The 18,568-nt window shown below is 43.9% G+C and overlaps 1 protein-coding gene across 1 annotated transcript in view; it reads right to left on the bottom strand.

Moving 5' to 3' along the window:
• Positions 1 to 13,967, bottom strand: part of SLCO3A1 (solute carrier organic anion transporter family member 3A1) — a 207,348-nt gene extending 193,381 nt beyond the window's left edge. The window contains exon 1 of the mRNA XM_077828187.1: positions 13,794 to 13,967. Within this exon, the coding sequence (XP_077684313.1) occupies positions 13,794 to 13,967 (174 nt within the window). The remainder of the gene's footprint in view (positions 1 to 13,793) is intronic.
• Between the last annotated feature and the right edge of the window lie 4,601 nt (positions 13,968 to 18,568).

The following is an 18,568-nucleotide window of genomic DNA, read 5'->3' as shown; positions in this document are numbered from 1 at the left end:
GAGTTTGTACAGGTGAGTATACAGCACATTTCATTGGCTCAGCTCTTGCTTCCAAGCACATTGTAATGGTGGACTTGACTCCCAGTCCCTTATAGGAAGGGATTACAGTAACCACGTGCAAACTGTCCAGAATGGCTGGTTCCCCACTCTAGGAAGGTCTCTAAATCTAGTCTCCCAGCAAAGGACTTCAAACAGAAAAACTAAGCTAGTACCGGGATTCCAATGCTCAAACTAGCAATAGGGCATTCGATACAACAACGCTTTGAGGACAGAAGTTGAGCATAGGATGGGATCATTGCCCTCCAACCCCAGAGCTGGAGGAACCAAAGCCACCAGCAGATCCCTGCAGAAGCACTGCTGAAGAGGGTGCTCCATGGTTGTCAGGATTAAGCCAGTGCCCAGGATCCATTTTGTGAACTACAGTATCTTCTGAACTGGCTGATCTTACTACAGCTAATGCTACTGCCCTTAGGGAACAGCCACCAAAGATATGTTTGATTCCCCCTTTAAGACAAGGCTTCCCTTCTACTAAAGCTACCAGCGCTCAGCTGCACTAACTTCAGACATAAGGGCTTGCATTATAACCAGCAATATGCTGCAGGAAACACAGTGCACGTCTCCCATGAAGAGGCTGAAAGGCCTCATTGTAACTAAGTTGCCCTTTGTACTGTCTATCCAACAAGGCACAAAAACAAAAAACACAGGCTTCTCTCTGCTGGTACTAGAAATCCAAATAAATGTTGTCTTTCTAAATGCCACATGAAGAACCTAAACTGATGAAGACTTTATAAGAGCATTTATTCCTTCTATGCACTTTACAAATGAAAGAAACTATATACATTTATCAGGGCGTAGCCATGTTAGTCTGTATCCACAAAAACAACAAGGAGTCCGGTGGCACCTTAAAGACTAACAGATTTATTTGAGGAAGTGAGTTTTTTACCCACAAAAGCTTATGCTCAAATAAATCTGTTAGTCTTTAAGGTGCCACTGGACTCCTTGTTGTTTTTATATACATATAGCGTTGCTCACGCCAATGAATCTCAAATTTTATACACACACAATTATTCAAGATCACTATACATGTAAGTTACATCCACATGAATGGTTTTGCCCACCAGTGAAATACACCTCTCACTTGGGTGGAACATGGAAGCATCAAACAGCAATATTACGCAACAGTTTCAGTCAGGATATAGAGACTTCCTCCTGCAGTTTCAACTGCACACAGTATTCATGGATGGAGAATACTGTTTCCCAAATGGAAATTTGGCCAGGACACTGGAGTTAATACCAATACTTGTGCAAAAAGTACAAAAGGATCTTTAGTGACTGCAAGTGGTTAAGGCTTTCGTTTCAGGTCCAAAAGATGGCACCTTTCTCAGAAGAGCATATCCACCACTGGACTGGGGGAATGTACGCAATACTGTTTCAGTAGGATCAGGATTACTATCAAACCACTCACACCACTTCCAGTCCTGTCCTTGGAGGTCTCCAATCTAAATCCTGGTCAGGTTAGAAGGACATCATAGCCTTAAGAGCTATGGGTACACACTTTGCCAAGAGGATGGATACAGTTTAGAAAATGTAAAGCTTTGGGAGAGTGACTTTGAGATAGACTTTGCTAAGCGAGCTGTGACAATCAATTCTACCTGCCGGTGAGTCAGAAGTTGAGAACCAAGCAATAGGATTGAAAACTTAAATCCTAGCTCACATCTTTAGAGACCAAGAATCTTCCACCTGTTAAACATTGTATCTGTCTCCCTTACTATCTATTGATCTTTTTATAATCTGGTATCTTAAAATAAATGGTGCACAATACAAATGTCAAAGCAAAAAGTAAACATATCTTCACACTAAAAAAAACCATGAATATGGCACAAAAGTAGCTGGAAGAGTTCAATGAACATTAAAAGTACATCAGGGTGTTTTTCATAATTTTCCAAATGGTTTTCTTTAACTCGCCTTTTATAACTCCTCCTTGGAACCTTGACACTGAATCTTTGCATTCTGAATACTCCCCATTACATAGGTGTATGCACACACAAATGGGTTTTGTGCAGTGTTGCTGGTAAGGGCTAGACCACACACACACCAGTTTGTTATTGTAGCATTGCTTGTGGATGCACAGCAGGGATTTTTGTTTATTTTTTTTTTAACATAGGTTCTCATGATAGTTTGGCTGCACACAGGTTTGTTATTGTAGAGTTGCTCATGAATGCGGGGCTGAACAATTTGGTTTCTTATTATAGGGTCTCAATCACTGGGCTGCACAGACACACGTTATTGTAGAATTGCTCATGAATAGTGCTAGGCAAAGATTTTGGGGGTGGGGGAGAACTTTTCACTGAAAAAAATGCAGATTCAGGTTGACTCGCACATTTTGAAAGTTCTTGTCAGGTATGCCGAATTGCTTTGATCAAAACAAACAAACAAGAGATCTGAATAAAATCCTTTCTAATTTTGGATTCCAAACAATTTTTGTTCCAAATTATACTTCAATTTTATTTTTTTTAAATGTAAAGGCCTCTTAAAAAAATATCAGTTATTCGCACAGCTTTCCTTGCGAAAGCTGGTTTGTTACAGTAGGGATTCCATGAGCTTTGGGCAGGGCGCACTCTGGTGCTGTAGCATCACGCACAAAGGCTGGCCTTCTAAAAAAAGGAGCAAATTAAAAAAACCCTCAAAATAGGATTACACCATAACTGCAAACAGATACAAGAAATATAAAGTAAGCTGACATTATTGCCTCTAAACACACAGTGTCTCTTTAAAAAGAAAGGAAAAATGCAGAGCGTGACATACCATTTGCATTTTGCCCTTTTTGCCCAAATATGTCATACTGTGAACTTAGGCAGCAGTGAGGATTCTTCCTGGTGCTGCACTCAGGCCCAAGCTCCCACGGTCTTCAGGACTTCTGTCTGAGTGAAGACCGCACAATTCGGCCCTAACTCCTCTGTAATAATGACACTCAGCAATACACTAGTCCTCTGTTAATGTCATGCCAATTTATATTCTGTGGGTGAGAGGCCAGAAGTGGGTAGAAGTAGCAGCTAATTCACATCCTCCCGTTCAAAAAGGCATTTGCAGCACTTTTCCTGTTGGAGCTCAATGAAAAACACATTCATTGTTTAACAGGATGGGCTGTAAACCTGAGTGGTACAGTATTTTCTCATTCCATTGTTCCCTCACAGAATGGAAGTAATAAAGCAAACCTGCAGCTACATGAAATTTAGGGCCCTGTCCTGATCTTTAACGCAGAAATGTGTATCCATCAGTTTGTCACAATGAATCTAGGCATCATATGGAGCATAGTTTTCCTTGCTATTTTCTGCCCACCCAGCATTTAGGTGCTCATAGGCATCTGAGAATGTTTGAGCCTCACCAAATCTAAAGTAGACTCCAAATGCACTCAAGGGGAAAAATATTTACATTTCTGCTTATATGAATTCACATACAAATTCATCTGTTTCCGAGTGCACACGACATCAGGCCACAGTTGAACCTAAGTGCCAAGTGATGGTGCCACCTGGTTTCAGAGACAGTGAAGAAACTGAATAACCCCATGTGAAGTGAGTCATTCATGCTTTTTAGATGCTAGTGAGGGGGTGGGAGAAGGGAGAATAGATTCAGATTTTCAAGAAGAGATAGCTTAGTATGTGAAATAAATAGGATTGCCAACTTTCTAATTGCAGAAAACCTAACACTCTTGCCCCACCTCTTCTCTGAGACCTGACCCCCCACTCACTCCATCCCCCCCTCCCTCCGTCACTCACTCTCCCTCACGCTCACTCATTTTCACCCAGCTGGGGCAGGGGCTTGGGGTGCAGGAGGGTTCCAGCTGGGTGGGGGGCAGGCTCCGGGATGAGGCCAGAAATGAGAGGTTCAGGGTTCAGGAGGGGCTCCGAGCTGGGGCATGGGTTGGGGTACGGGCCGGGTGAGAGCTCTGGCTGGGGATGCAGGCTCTGGGGTGGGGCCGAAAACTGGACACCTGGCAACCCTAGAAACATAGAAAAACAGAATTGTGAAAGTTAAAAACCAAACACCCATCTTTTGATCAAATATTGTAGTACAGAGGTGGGCACCCTGTGGCCCATCAGGGTAATCAGCTGGCGGGCCACGAGCAGTTAGTTTACATTGACCATCGGCAGGTACAGCCACCCGCAGCTCCCAGTGGCTGCAGTTCACCATTTCCGGCCAATGGAAGCTGCGGGAAGTGGCATGGGCCGCAGGGATGTGCCGGCCGCCCCTTCCTGCGGCTCCCATTGGCCGGGAACGGCGAACCGCAGGCTCTGGAAGCTGTGGGCGGCCGTGCCAATGTAAACAAACTGTATCTTGGCCCATCAGCAGATTACCCTGACGGGCCGCCTACGGCCCACGGGCCACAGGTTGCCCACCACTACTGTAGTATAACATTTGTTATTTCAAGTATTCACTCACACATAACTGAAATAGAACAAATCACCACTCATGCTTGTATCTGGGCCTGGCAGGTTTGGTTTTTTTTAAATTTCAACTGATATTGATATAATTTTTCTACATTTGTGGGAAATTATAGGTGAGGGGTCAGACATTGGGGGAATCAGACAATTTAATGACAGAAGTTGCGATTCAAAAAGTTAAAGCTTTATAACCATTCAAACACAAAACTGTCAACATCACCTGTCAAAATACAAACAGTAAATACCCTGAGAAAGGCTGAAATCAAACTAAAAAGTTCTCAAACAGCATTGTTTTGCCTATCTGAAATGTCAATTATCAATGTTTATCAGTTTGTGTGGGTAGGGTGAAATCAATGTTTACTGGCATTTACTGATAAAAATCTAATCCTCCCAAGCCTAATGACATGTGACCATTATATGCCAAATCTAGAATTAAAAGGGAAAACACATCAAGTACTTTAGGCACAAAATTCAGCCAATTGGACATTACTTTAAAATGTATTTTTGTTCTGTATTTGTACTGTGCCTAGTACAATAGGGTCCTGATCCAAAACTGGAGCTGCCAGGCACTACAAATAACTATATAGAGTATTCAAAGCAACATGCTCTAGATATAAAGGGCTGGTGTCAACTTGATTTTGGCCCAGAATTTACTTGAAATGCCAACTAAAAATATTTCTACAATTTCCCCCAAAAATCTTGATAAAAACAGCCTGGTCTGTTTGTTTTTACAAAAACTCCTCCCATTCCCCACAGTAGCAGAAACAAACATTGAGACACCAAGCACTAAAAGTGAAACTGTCTTAATTACTTTATATACTACAGTGATTGGTGTGGTATAAGGACCTCGAAAGAAGCAGCATTGTCCAAGAACTTTTTAATAAACACCATGGAGTGACAGTAAACTGGCAGTTTTAAATTTTTCCACTTCCAGTAAGCTCAGGTGCTATTACTAATGTAAGTGAAGAATTTAGATTGTTTATGATGTAAGGGCTTTCCAATGACATTTAAATCATTTTTGAAAAAAAAATCTCCACCATTCTATTGCCAAGAGGAGGATTGTGGGGAAAGTAACTCATTATGTAGGACCTAAACAAATACAAAGTTCTGTGCTCCCATAGCTGTTAGCTAAGACCTGGTCTACACTTAAAACTTTGGTTGATAGAGCTATTGTGCTCAGTAAAAAAAAATTCATGCCCTCGAGTACCATCGCTGTGCCAACCCAGCCCTCTGTGTAGATCAGTGGTTCCCAAACTTGTTCCGCCACTTGTGCAGGGAAAGCCCCTGGCGGGCCAGGCCGGTTTGTTTATCTGCCGTGTCCGCAGGTTCGGCCGATCGTGGCTCCCAGTGGCCGCGGTTTGCTGCTCCAGGCCAATGGACGGCGGAACAAGTTTAGGAACCCCTGGTGTAGACCCAGTTAGGTCAACAGAAAAATGCTTCCATCAACCTAGCTACTGCTGCTCAGAGAGGTGGAGTTCCTACAGTGACAATGCCAATCTGCATCTGCACAGCAGGGTTATAGAGGCATAGCCATTCTATAGCAGTGTCCATAATGTAGGTAGGACATAAAAAAGCCAACCAACCAAAAATACCATGCTGTTCTTACAGTGGTGCTGTCATCCAGGAAGTAGATGCAGAAAACAAAAAAGATAAAGACGTGTTAATTTCAAGGTCAATTAGAAATGCAGGGAAATCAGATCCGTGATTGCCAAATGGGAAGGGACATCATCAGGGAAAACACATTTTGCTTTTCTGCTTCCTAAGCAGCAGGGAAGAAAAACAATACATACACAAACAATTCTGTCTCTTTAGTTACTGAGTTCTCCCTTTCATGCCATGAGCAGTCATTTTGAATCCTTGATTATTGGAAGTGTGAGAGCCTAGGAGCCCCATTGTGCCAGATGCTCCACAAACCAAGCTAAAAGACAGTCCCTACCCCCAGACAGGTCAATTATTATATGTGTAGCTTCACCAGCATACTAGCGTTTCAAGTGTGGCTTGGAAACAAATTGTTGGCTGCTGGATTCAGGACACCTGAATTCAGTTCCCAGGTCTGCGACACACTTGTGTGCCACTGGGAAAGTCATGTTTCTCATCCCTAAAACAGGAAGTATTATTGCACTCTTCTCCCCTCCTCTGTCTCTCTTGTCTATTTAGATTGTAAGGTCTTTGGGACAGGGATTGTCTCTTCCTATGGGATTTCAAGTTGGGATTTCCAGGCAGTACTGCTGGTGGGGAGAAGTGCCAGAGACTCCATGAATTCCACTCTGGACTTTTCTGTTGCTATTGATTTTACATGGAAAGCACTCAGACATCACGACGGGCAGCAGTATAAAGCCCAAGATAGATCAATACGGTGATACAAATAATCAGTATGAAGAGGAAGAATGGCTGGTGGTTATAGTGGTGATGTGGAATCAGGGCTCCTGGGTTCTATTTCTCAGTCTGCCACTGAGTTGTTATGAAACCTTGTAAGTCTAAAACATCTCAGTACTTCACGATTTTGTTGGCCCACCTAGACAATAGAAACAGTAGTTCTTACTTACTTCAGTCAAAGGCTTGTTTGGCGGAGAGGTAGAGTGCAAAGTACTGTCATGTAGTACATATCGATTTCATACTATCGTATGGCTATTCATTGAAGTACCTGGCCAGATCCTCATCTAGTGTTAACCTGAATTTGAAGTCAATGGAGCTACACCAGTTCACATTTGCTAAGAATCTGCCCCATTAAGTACTACTTTAATTATGTGTAGAATACACTTATGTTTGCTTGTATGAAAGGATGGTTTGGAAGCAGGGTAAATACATAAAGAAAAGAACAATTCTTTCGTTCTGTATGTACAGAACAACTCCACAATGCTCTTGGATCCAGTTCATTCTGCTGTCCAGTTCAAGGCCCCTTCAACCACTAATTATGTTTATAATACTTCAGGCCATTAAAATACACACAGATATGATTGGCCATTGCCATGCATATGTGAGGCAAAGGTATTTTGGAAGCTCAGGCTGGCCAAAGACAAGGAAAGCAGTAGAGGACTTTGGTCTTGTGATGGCTCTTAGTACTTTTAAGCAGCTGATCATTCCTCCAGAGATCAAAAGTACTTGTTGTGCCCCTAAGGAAAACAGTAGCAGAAGCTACTGTTAAGCATTTCTCTACTTAAAAAAATTAATTCATGAAACTAATCAGCCCAAACGCCTGCTATAGGATCAGACATTTAATCCTTTACACATTTAATCAAAAACCATAATCAAAACATGCATTCTGGAAAAGACAAAGAACAGACACGTACTATAGCATTCTTCATCTTTATAATGCTACCCATATAAATACTTATCTATTAGCAGCAAGTAAAAGAAGGTCCCAAACCAAAATCCCAAATACGATCTCCCCCAAGCTTTAGGGGTGTTCAAAATCCAAGCCCAGATCTCGATCAGAATGTTGCAAATGATTTGTAGTGGTTTGCAATGCAAAAGCTTTCCAATGGGTCAAACCCAAACTCCTGATCTGAACATCCCCAGCATCTTGATCTGGATGGGGTTGATACCCATTTTGCAGTCACAGACCCTCTCTGGCCCCAAAATAAGAAACATCAGAAGGATCCTCACACAACAAGTAGAAACGTTATCAAACCAGCAGATTTTGTTCAGTGCCAGAATGACTTTCAGCTGCAAAACAGACAATATTCTCTAATGGAAAAGGCACATCAGAGACAGCTTCCCAGAAATAACACAGCCAGCAAAGATGTATCGTAGAAAAATGAACCGTAAATGACAACCAGACAATTCCTGGCAAATTCCATCCCAACCAAACATTTCTTTTCACTTTACATTATTTTAAAAAATACCCAAGTGGCAAACATATTAACTTTACAGCTAGTTCCTCAGCACTGCTAAGAAAGAGGTTTTAATGCAAATTCTCACTATAGGAAAATAATTACTTGAATCAAAATTATGTGATAAACTAGCAGGAGAAAGCTTGCCTTGTGGTTAAGCCAGTGGACTTGAGCTCTGGGTTCCATTGCTTGCGTTATCACAGTCTGACCTCGGATGAATCAGTTGGGCCCTGGTCCTGCAGTATTTAACTCAATGGAAGCTTTGCCACTGAGTTCAATGAGCGTAGGATCAAGCTTCTGTGCCTCAGTTTCTCATCTGAAAAATTGGGATGATAGTTCCCTCCTCCCATTGGTTTTATCTGTCTTCTCTAGTTACATTGGGGGCAGGGAATGCCTCTTACTATCTGTCTGTACTGCACCAAGCGTGATGGGGCCTCAGCCTCAACTGGGACTTTGAGGTGCTACTATAATACTGCTAGTATACTCAAAATATTTCTAAGAAATGTCCAATGAAGATCTGGATTCAAATCCTCCTCCCATGGGAGTTGGAGCATGTCTGCATCACTGGAACATCTTTTTTCTTTCTTAGTGACCTATAGTAAAGTAACTGCATAATAAGTACCATGTTTGCTAATCGTTGGTGTCTGTGTGGGTTTTTTTTTTAAACTGACTCAAGCCAAAGATGTCAGAGCCAGCTCAGTTATGCTGGTCACTAAGAACTGTATTCTTGTGCCTAAGGGCAGAGTCTGGTTGAGGGGCTTTTTGATTGTGTATACCACTGCTGGAATCATTTTTATGATTATTTCTTCTTGAATTTGGCATTTAAAAAGCTTTGTAACATAATTCTGGATACAAAAATAAGAACAGGCTGAGTATTTCCTAAGATACCAAATGCAAGCACATTCCAATCTCATACAGACCTAAAGCACACTCAGTTTTGCACATAAATTAAGGGGGCCTGCTGCCAGCTCCAGCTAACATTTATTCCATGGTAAAGCTCTGCAGAGGGAGTTGAGTATAGTCCTCTAAAGTTTTCTTTCAGGAAACTAAAAAACCAGTTTTGCATTCATTTCCATGTGAGCTCCAACATACTAAGAGGTTCCAAAAGTTATTTTTCCTTTGCATCCTTTACGCTAACCAATCCTTCTCCATCACTCGACAAAACACATGAATAACTGCATTCAAAGCTGTTTATAGCAAACAGACATCTCAGTAGATCCTTGTAAAAACAGGTGCACAAAAGCATAGTATTTTTCAAACATATTTCCCATATGTATGCCCGTTATCTAAACGGCCCTTGACTTCAGCAGATGTTATGTCCTCACAACTAGGTCAGTTTGCACTGGAGCTATCTGAGGCTAAAGACAGAGGAGAGAAAATTAAATTGTGCTCCTGCTCCACAGATGTTGGCTGTCAAACAGATCTCTTCTCGTACGCTAAAGCAATGAATTCACCACCAGTTATGCAGAGATTTGAGTGGCAGGGCGATAAAACATCTTGGTGATCAACCATCAGGTGCACTTGCTGCATTATCTCCACTTAAACTATTCCAAAATATAATGAAAGTAAGAGTTCAGGGAAATAACTGTTGCCAAGGTATCTGAATCAGCCTCATCTAAATCACTGTCACTGCGCATGGCCAGCATGACTGATCATACTGCTGCATTTGTTTGAAAGATCTTGGCTCCGGCCTTTCACTGTTCATGCTATTGGCACTTTGTTCGTCGTACACACAAGTAAAGACAGTAAATCTCGGTTTTCACCTGTGGGCCTATGCTGCAGAAGAAGAAAAAAAAAATCCCATCTTTTCCAGTTGCTGCTTAAAATCTTGAGCCACTTGTTGGCAGCCGTCTGCAGCAGGAAAGGCTGCCGTTGATGAGCTGTTCTTTCACTGCTGTCGATAAATAATTACCGACAAATTCTATTTTCAAAAAGGACACAGGACAATTTGACTAAGCCAAACAAATTTTTCAGTGAACATGCAAATAACAGGGAGCGTGCCCCAGCCTCAAAAATTAAGCATGCAGAGGAGGTTATCATTTGCATACGTGATGCAAAACAGGCTCATAATAAGGATAAGTACACACAGTCATTTCACATATGTAAATTACAGCAGACAAGTGCAGTGTAACTGACAAATGCTCTGGAAGGTAATGACCATCAAACTTTCCATAAGGTTTCACATATAATCTCAAAGAGACAGTCTGATTAAACATATACATCTACTACTTGGAGTCCTGGGGTATTTTGCCACTGAACTGAGCAGCACGACTGAGCTATATAGATGATTACTATAGAATCATAGCCATTCATGGTGCTTTACAGACACACACAGAAAGAGAGCCGTGAACACAGCAGCTACAGGATGGCTGGAGAGAGCATGTACACACAGCTCATGCTTGTGTGGGTATGTAAATAAGATTAGATAATACACATGCAGAATCTGCACATATGTAAGACGTTTTTTATTTCCCTAAGAAACCAGTGGCCACTAGCAAATTCCATAGTGTCAAAGCTAAGCACAGCCAGGAGTGAGTTATTCAGTCAGGCCTAACAAGCAAGCTCCCGCCCCCCCGCTTTTCAGAAGTTAAGTTTTCCAATCATCCTCACTGTGTGTGTGACACAGCAGAAATGAATTCTGAGCAAGCCAGTCTGTCACTCCCCCTCTAAAAGGTAATTCCCCGCCCCCACCGGCTCCAGGAGTTACAAATAACTAAGGAAAGTTATGTGGTCAAGCAAAATGGAACCATGAATGTGTTATTTGGTTATTTCTAACAAGGCAAAATAAGGAGTTTATTCAACTTCCCAGCAGTATTACATATTGTAATTATACCACATAGCATTTCCCTATTTGCTTTTCCTTCTCTGTTCTCAGTGGCTTCCTTCTCAGCCAGAGTTGTCACTCAGGGCTCAGTCTTGCGATCCATGCATGCTCATGCAAACAGTCCTTACTCGTATGAGTAGTTCCAATGGGTTAAATTCTGCTCCCAGCCACCTCTGTGCAATTCTGTAGTACTTCCACTGATTTCAATGTACAGTAGTTACTCCAGATTTTCACCACTGTTACTGAGAATAGGATTTGGGACACCTTGTCTGAATAAGGACCAGGTCCTCAGCCTTGACATCAGTATTTTATGAAACATTTCCCACGCCTGCTCAGGGACAAGTTCAGCTCCACAGGTGATAGCGCAGGTGGGGAAATGCTAGTGTAGACAGCCATTTATATATTGCTCTTCAAATGAAATTCCAGATTTGCATCTGTTAGTTGTATTAAAGACTGTCTGGTGTTTGTTGAGGCTGAATAATAAGTGATACAGGAAAGCAGCAGATCTAATCACTGGCCTTGGTTCACGCTGTGGTATTTTTCATTGGCTAGTTGTCTAGTACTGTTTATAGATCTGGCTGGGTGTTAATGCAGGATATCCTGCTGTACAAGATAAAGTTTGACGATAGCATGCTGTTAAAAGAGATGGAGGAGGGTAAAATTTAGCAAGGCCTATGTCGAATTTATACCCCCAAAAGGCAGAGGTGCCAGAGTCTCCCTGAATTCCATCTGGAGCTTCACTGTTGCTACTGATTTTACATGGTCAGCATCCAGATACTACGGTGATGGATGTGCATAAACCCCTACGATCGTAAAAATTCACATGAATTCCCTCTACTGGTGCCGCTGAAAGCAAGACCATCTAAGTGGTATATTATTCCTTGGTTTATTAGTCTAGCATCAGGTTGTGCCTCACTCATTCACACTGACAGGTAGCTCCCACTGAAATCAGCGTACGTACCCATGAAGTAAGATACTACTCAGTGTGAGTAAAGCATGGCACAATCTGTCACTTAAAACTTTAAATATCTGTAGAAGCTCATATAATCTGATTTCATTGCTGAATGTAAAGTGTGGTGCATTTTATTATACATATATAAAGCTACAAGCTTTGCTACATGGAAACAATTGCAAATTTTTATTTAATATGCTGGGGCATATTAATGGTGCTTATTATAGTTACATATCAGTTTAAGTTACTTACGGTCTACCATACTATGCGGGATGAGAGAGATTTTCAAGAACCTATTTAGAAATGCACCGTGCCATGGGCTTTCCATTGGATCTATGCCCCTAAATCACCTAGGCTGTTTTGGAAAAAAAAATCCCACTCATATTTACACACACTGAAAGAAGAATATGTTTCACTTCCGGAGGCTGTCCCAACACATATGCAAGGGTGTGCGTGTTTTTACAAAGGTGTCCCTAAGTTGTTCACACGGAAAGCAAACTCAGTTTGACGTACATCATTTTCTCACTCTTTTACTATTACCTCTGCCTTTGATACCAGACACAGGGAGTGTTGCACCTTCCCATAACAACAGACCTCATTATGTAGCTTCTGTGATAGACAATCTACAGCACTTTTACCTAACAGTAAAGATCTGTGATAGTGTTGACTAGCACAAGGAATACCAGTAACACAGGGGAGATGGAATAAATGCCCTATTCTATCTACTTCGTATCTATTCAACAGAACTCGGGCACTGTGACATTTGATCTCAGTTACCGGCCAGCTGGAAACCCAGCAACCCTACCGATCTATTCTGTACGCCCATTAAATGCACTTGGGTTTGGAAACCAGCCCCCTTGTCTCCCTAGAGTTAGACAGGCACGCGAAAAAGAAGAAGGGTAACCCCTCAGCAGTGCTGAGTCACTTACAACAGCCAAGCATTTCACAGCTTAAACACGATTGCTCCCCCTTGGGATTTTGCAAGCCACGTTGCTGTGGGTTAACGGAAACACCCTTCCACTTCCCCTCGTCTTTTTCTGCAATCATCAAACACATTCACAGAAGCGGCCGATAGGAAATTCACCTTTAAGCATTAGCCGGAGAAAGTACAGCGGCTTGCAGCCGTTCATCAGGTATTGTAACTTTAGCCACCGCCGCAGTGGAAGATGGCTCTCGAGGAGAGGGGGGAAAAGGAAACCGCTACCCATACAGCCCGGGGCCCAGATCTGGGCCACACACTTCACCGCATCGAGCTTGTCTGTTGCATCGAACAATTGCGGGTTGCCAAGTGGGACGCACAGAAAGTGTTCGGTCAATTACGCGTGTGTGTCTGTCTGTCTCCCATTTACTGGCGGGGAATTAGCAGAGAACCGAAAGACACGAAGCGAAGCGAGGAGCACACCGCTCTGGCGCTACTAAATACAGAGCAGGAAGCGGAGGCAGGAGTAGATTTAGCGGAGACGGGTCACCCCGGCCGGGGCCAGGGCGCAGCGGCCAGCCCCGGCACTGGGGAGACCACACCGCACCAGGCTACCTGAGGATCGAAAGCCCAACCCCAGGGTTAGCTCCCGGCCCTCTCCCCTCTGCAATCTGGGGCGCCAATGCCTCCCGGCCCCCTCCCCGATGTCTGGGGCTCTCCATCCCCTCTGCAGCACTTGCTGAGAGCCTCTTGCTCGGGGGCGGGGGGAGCGGATCCTGCTGTCCCTAGACATGCCCCGTGCCCGGGGCCGGCACACACTCACCAGGTAGGCGCCCACCGTGCCCTGGGCCAGCATCAGGGCGCACTCGGACACCAGGAAGATCTTGATGTTGGAGAAGCAGGAGACCTTCTTTTTCCGCTTCTTATTCCCCTGCGCCTCGTCCCCCTGCAGCTCGCCGCCGCCGCCCGCGGAGCCCCCGGGCTTCTTCCCCTGCATCCTTCCTCCGCCGCCGCTTCCCCGCGCCCAGCAGCTCCCGGCTCCCGCTGCTGCCGGGCTGCCAAGGCGCTGGAGCGGCGCAGCGGGGCTCCTGCGTCCCCGGCTGCTCTCCTCCGCCTCTGCCGGAGCGGGGTGTGCCAATCACAGCGGCCGCTGCCCGGCCCCTGCCTCTCTTCTGGCTGCCAGGGCCAGCTCCCCACCTCCTCCTCCGCTAGCCCTGCCTCCCTCCCTCCTTCCTCTCCTCCTCCGCTCGCCCTGCCGCGCACGGGCTGGCAGCGCCGCTGTCTCTCGCCAGCCCGGCTCCAGCCAAGCGCGCTCCCTCTCCTCCTGCGGCTGCAGCCGGCGGAGGGCGGGGAGTGGCTGTGTGGGGGGCAAAGAAAGGGGTTTGAGCCTGGGCTAAGGGGGCTGCTGGGCTGGCCTGTCCCGGGACAGGCAGGGCAGGGAGAGATGCAGCCCCTCCCAGAGTCCCCGCGGCAGCTCTTAGCAAGGGGCAGTGCCCATCGCAGCCCATTTCCCCACGGTGGCAAGAAGGATCCAGCTGCTGAACGGATCCCGCCAGCTCTGCTGCCCCGGCGACCTCCAGCTGCCCACCCGCTCCCTGGCACCCACCAGCCCGCAGCTCCTGGGCACTGACTGGTGGACCCCCGCTCCCTAGCCCACGCCAACCCCAGGCAGACCCCCAGCGCCCTGGCGCTGACCAACAGAGTCCAGACAATAAACAGACAATTCTCGGGCACCAGCCAAGGATTCAGGCAAACCCACTGCTCCCCTGCACATCGGTGGCGTCTCCTTTCGCGCCAGCACTCCCCAGGCGGCTGGTTGTATATACTGACTGCGGGGTGCCTGCCCTTAGCGCGTAAGAGCCCCCAGAAATATCGGATGGAGAGATTTTTTTTCGAGAACAGCCATTAGCCAGCTCCTTTCCCCAACGGCGTGGTTCAACTCGGTGCTGCTCCCTCTGGCACTTTGGAGGGACAGGGGGTGGATCCCAGGCTACCAGCATTACAATTCGCTCTAGTTTTTGGACCCTTGTGACTTTTTTTCCTAGTGCAACCTGCTTTACTGCCTCTTAGGAGCAAGACCAGAAATGTTAGATGTTCCCATCAGGAAAATGGGAAAGGGGAAGGGGAAATATTCTGATACCATGAGGAAGGGCCCAGTAGGAAAGTCTAGGTAGAGAAAAAGCAACGTGCAGAAGTTTGTTTGAACACAAGCCTCGGCAAAAAAGGGAACTGTGGACAATACAGCCAGATCCTCAGCTAATGTGAATGGCCATAGCTCTGCTGACTGCAGTAGAGGTACAATGAGCTACAGCAGCTGAGGATCCAGCCCCATCTCGTTTCTGGTCATGCACTTGCTTTTATGTGTCTGAAAACATGGACTTTCAGCCACTAAGAACCCTACCAAAAGCAAGTTATGCTGCTGGCAGACAATTAATGAGAATGGAAATCCACTCCCAATACCGCTTTCTATGCCCCTGACAAGCTCTTATTCTAAGGTATATGCATGACCATTTCTCCTTCTAATCGTCACTTGCTTTACATTGTCACCAGCTCCAGAGTTCTAATGTCAAGAGATCTCCTTTTAAAGACCACTGCATAGCACTTCTACCATTACAGATCACATTCCTTCTCCGTCCAGCAGCAAAAACCTGAGCTCCTGCTTTTCTCTGAGGGCATACTTTTCAAGTTTGAGTGTGCATTCTCATATTCTATCATGGTTTCTTACCTTATTAATTCCCCAACCACTGGTATGTGGACCAGGCATTACGGAAAATTCTGTTTTTTGTGGATAGTACTTGCATTTGGAAATTCTGCTTGTTGGGCTTTTTGTATGGGTAGCTGGGTAGTGATCTGTGACAAAGGTCAGCATGGATGAGCTGCTAAACCCTTCTACCCTCCAGTTCTATGAGGATATAGGATAAGTGCCATAAAAAGTGCCTAAATGATTCAGGAACCCAAGTCCCACTTTCAAAAGTGATTTAGGCACTGATTGAAAAAGTCACTCTTTCAAATGGGACTTGGTGCTTTTGAAAATGTTCCCCCATCATCAGTCAGGGCATCAGATAACCACTAACTGGCTTAAAGTAGAAGGATCTTCATTTTTCATTTGAAAAAATGCCTTTTTGAAAAGCTGGGAGGGTTGCAAAAAGGCAGTGAGAAATTAATAACTGTTTGATAAGCTATTGCAATCGTATTTAAAATAATTCATTTTAAATCTCTTTAAACTGAAAAGGGTCCATTTCAAACACTTACTAAAAATGCTTAAGTTGTTTTCATTTCAAACTAGTTTTTCCATTCCTTGACCAGCCCTCCATTCAGGTTAGTCCATATAGTTGCCTAGTAACGGCTTCCATGACTAAACAAAGAACAAGCACCTTCCTCTGAAGTGTGCAACAAGTCACTGTTAGGGGCAGGATATCAGAGGAGATGGACCATGGGTCTAACAATTGCGTTCATCTTTCTTCTCCCTCCTTAATAGGACAGAGTGAGAAGCTTCAGCGCCTGGGATCAGGGAAGCGAGAGTCTTAGGTCTCCTTGGAGTGTCACAAAAGATTTCTCTGTTAACATTTCAGGTTGAGGAGGCAGATGCACTGACACATCTATGACAAGGAGAACAGCTTCCTAAGGAATCCAAGTTTCATACTGATTGCCTGAGACTTCTGGCTGGATTGCAGGGCATTTTTATTCCAGCAAATGGCAGACATCAGGTACTCTGTCCTCCAGAGACAGCGTACCTGATTCTCCTCTCATTTATACTGGGTTTCAAGCATTGTATAACTCCATTGACTTACTGTGGAATTGATCTGGTGTTAAGCAAAATAATTGAGTTCATTATATTTTCAGTCAGATACATCAATAGCCCTGGAATTCCCTTTTCCAGGTTTCCATAAATCTGTGGCATTGAAATATTTCAGCAGAGAATACATTGCAATTCCTCTATCTTGCTGAAATGTGTTCTACCGATACTGATATTTTAGTAAGATATGTCATGTTCCCAGACTTCCAGGCCAGAGGAAATCATTCTGATCTAATCTGACTTCCTGCATAATACAAGCCAATAATTTCGACATCAACCCGATAACTCCTATTTGAGCTACAGCATCTCTTTTAGAAAGATATCCAATCTTGATTTAAAGATTTCAAGTGATGAAGATCCACCATAACCCTAGGTAAGTTGTTCAGTTCTAATGGTTAATTACCCTCACTTAAAAATTTGCACCTTCTTTGTCGTCTAAGTTGTTTAGCTTCAGCTTCCAAACATTAGATCTCATTATTCCTCGTCTGCTAGCGTAAAGAACTGTCTATCAGCAGCAGTTTCTTCTCCATACAGGTACTTGTAAAACTGTGATCGTTTCACCTCTTAATCTTCTCTTGAACAAATCAAATAGATTGAGTTTCCGTCGTCTCTCACTATAAGGTTTCAGAGTCGCAGCCATGTTAGTCTGTATTTGCAAAAAGAAAAGGAGTACTTGTGGCACCTTAGAAACTAACAAATTTATTTGAGCGTAAGCTTTCATGAGCTACAGCTCACTTCATCGGATGCTGTATTTTCCACTGGATGCATCCGATGAAGTGATCTGTAGCTCACGAAATCTTATACTCAAATAAATTTGTTAGTCTCTAAGGTGTCACAAATACTCCTTTTCTTTTTATTATAAGGTGTGTTTTCCAGACATTGATTCATACTTGTAGCTCTTTTTGGCTGTTTATTGGTCTGAATGAAGAATTATGCCTTTGTTGTGGGCTATTTTAAGCTGTCGACACACAACTTTTCTTTTCCCATTCCTAAAATCAGCAGCTATTGTTCACATCATCAAGCAAACATTTTCCTCATTTCTAGCCACATCTTTACCAGTTGATAAAGATTTTTAGAAGACAGACTGTTAGGACTATCTCAGGAATTTATATAGTCCCCCTTTACCATACCATCTGAACACCTCACGGAGGAGTTGTGAAGGTAAATACATTAAAAGTCATGAGGCACTATTCCCCCATTTTAGAGATGGGGAATTGAGGTGCAGAGAGACTTAAGTGACTTGTCCAAGGTTACACACAAAGCCTCTGGTGGAGCAGGAATTGAATCTGAGTCTCAACGTAGACAAGAGTGTAGACGTACTGTAGACAAGCCCTGAGTCTAACCACTGGACGAACCTTCCTCGCTGTCTAAACACCTTTCTTTGAGTTCCATCCACAAATAGCAACCACAAGTTTTTACAATAAACTAGAGAATCCAAAACATTCATAGCAAAGTAGCCAAGGACCAGACATTTAAGTCATTATACCTAATGTTTTCAGGAATCTGCTTCCACCAAAGTTTTATTATAGATTATAAGTTATTTTAATATAAGCCTCCAAAAATGCAATAAAATTGTGATTTCTCCTCACTGAATAATGACATAAATTTAGAATTTTATTGATGGCAAGGAAAGAAAATATTGCAATGCCTCCATAATATGTTTTCCCTTTTAGAAAAAAAGGGGAAATGATTCCTTAAGAAGGAATCTCCTGGTATGGTTTGTGATTGGGACAGCAACTCCTGTCCAGCTCCTGATATCGTGCGCAGATCTACACCATTGATATCCACAGAAAACTACTGGT

The sequence above is a fragment of the Eretmochelys imbricata genome, chromosome 10 (assembly GCF_965152235.1).
Source record: "Eretmochelys imbricata isolate rEreImb1 chromosome 10, rEreImb1.hap1, whole genome shotgun sequence".
NCBI classification, from domain to species: domain Eukaryota; kingdom Metazoa; phylum Chordata; order Testudines; family Cheloniidae; genus Eretmochelys; species Eretmochelys imbricata.
The sequence above is the reverse complement of the archived record's forward strand: the minus strand, read 5'-3'. Positions and strand labels throughout refer to the sequence as shown.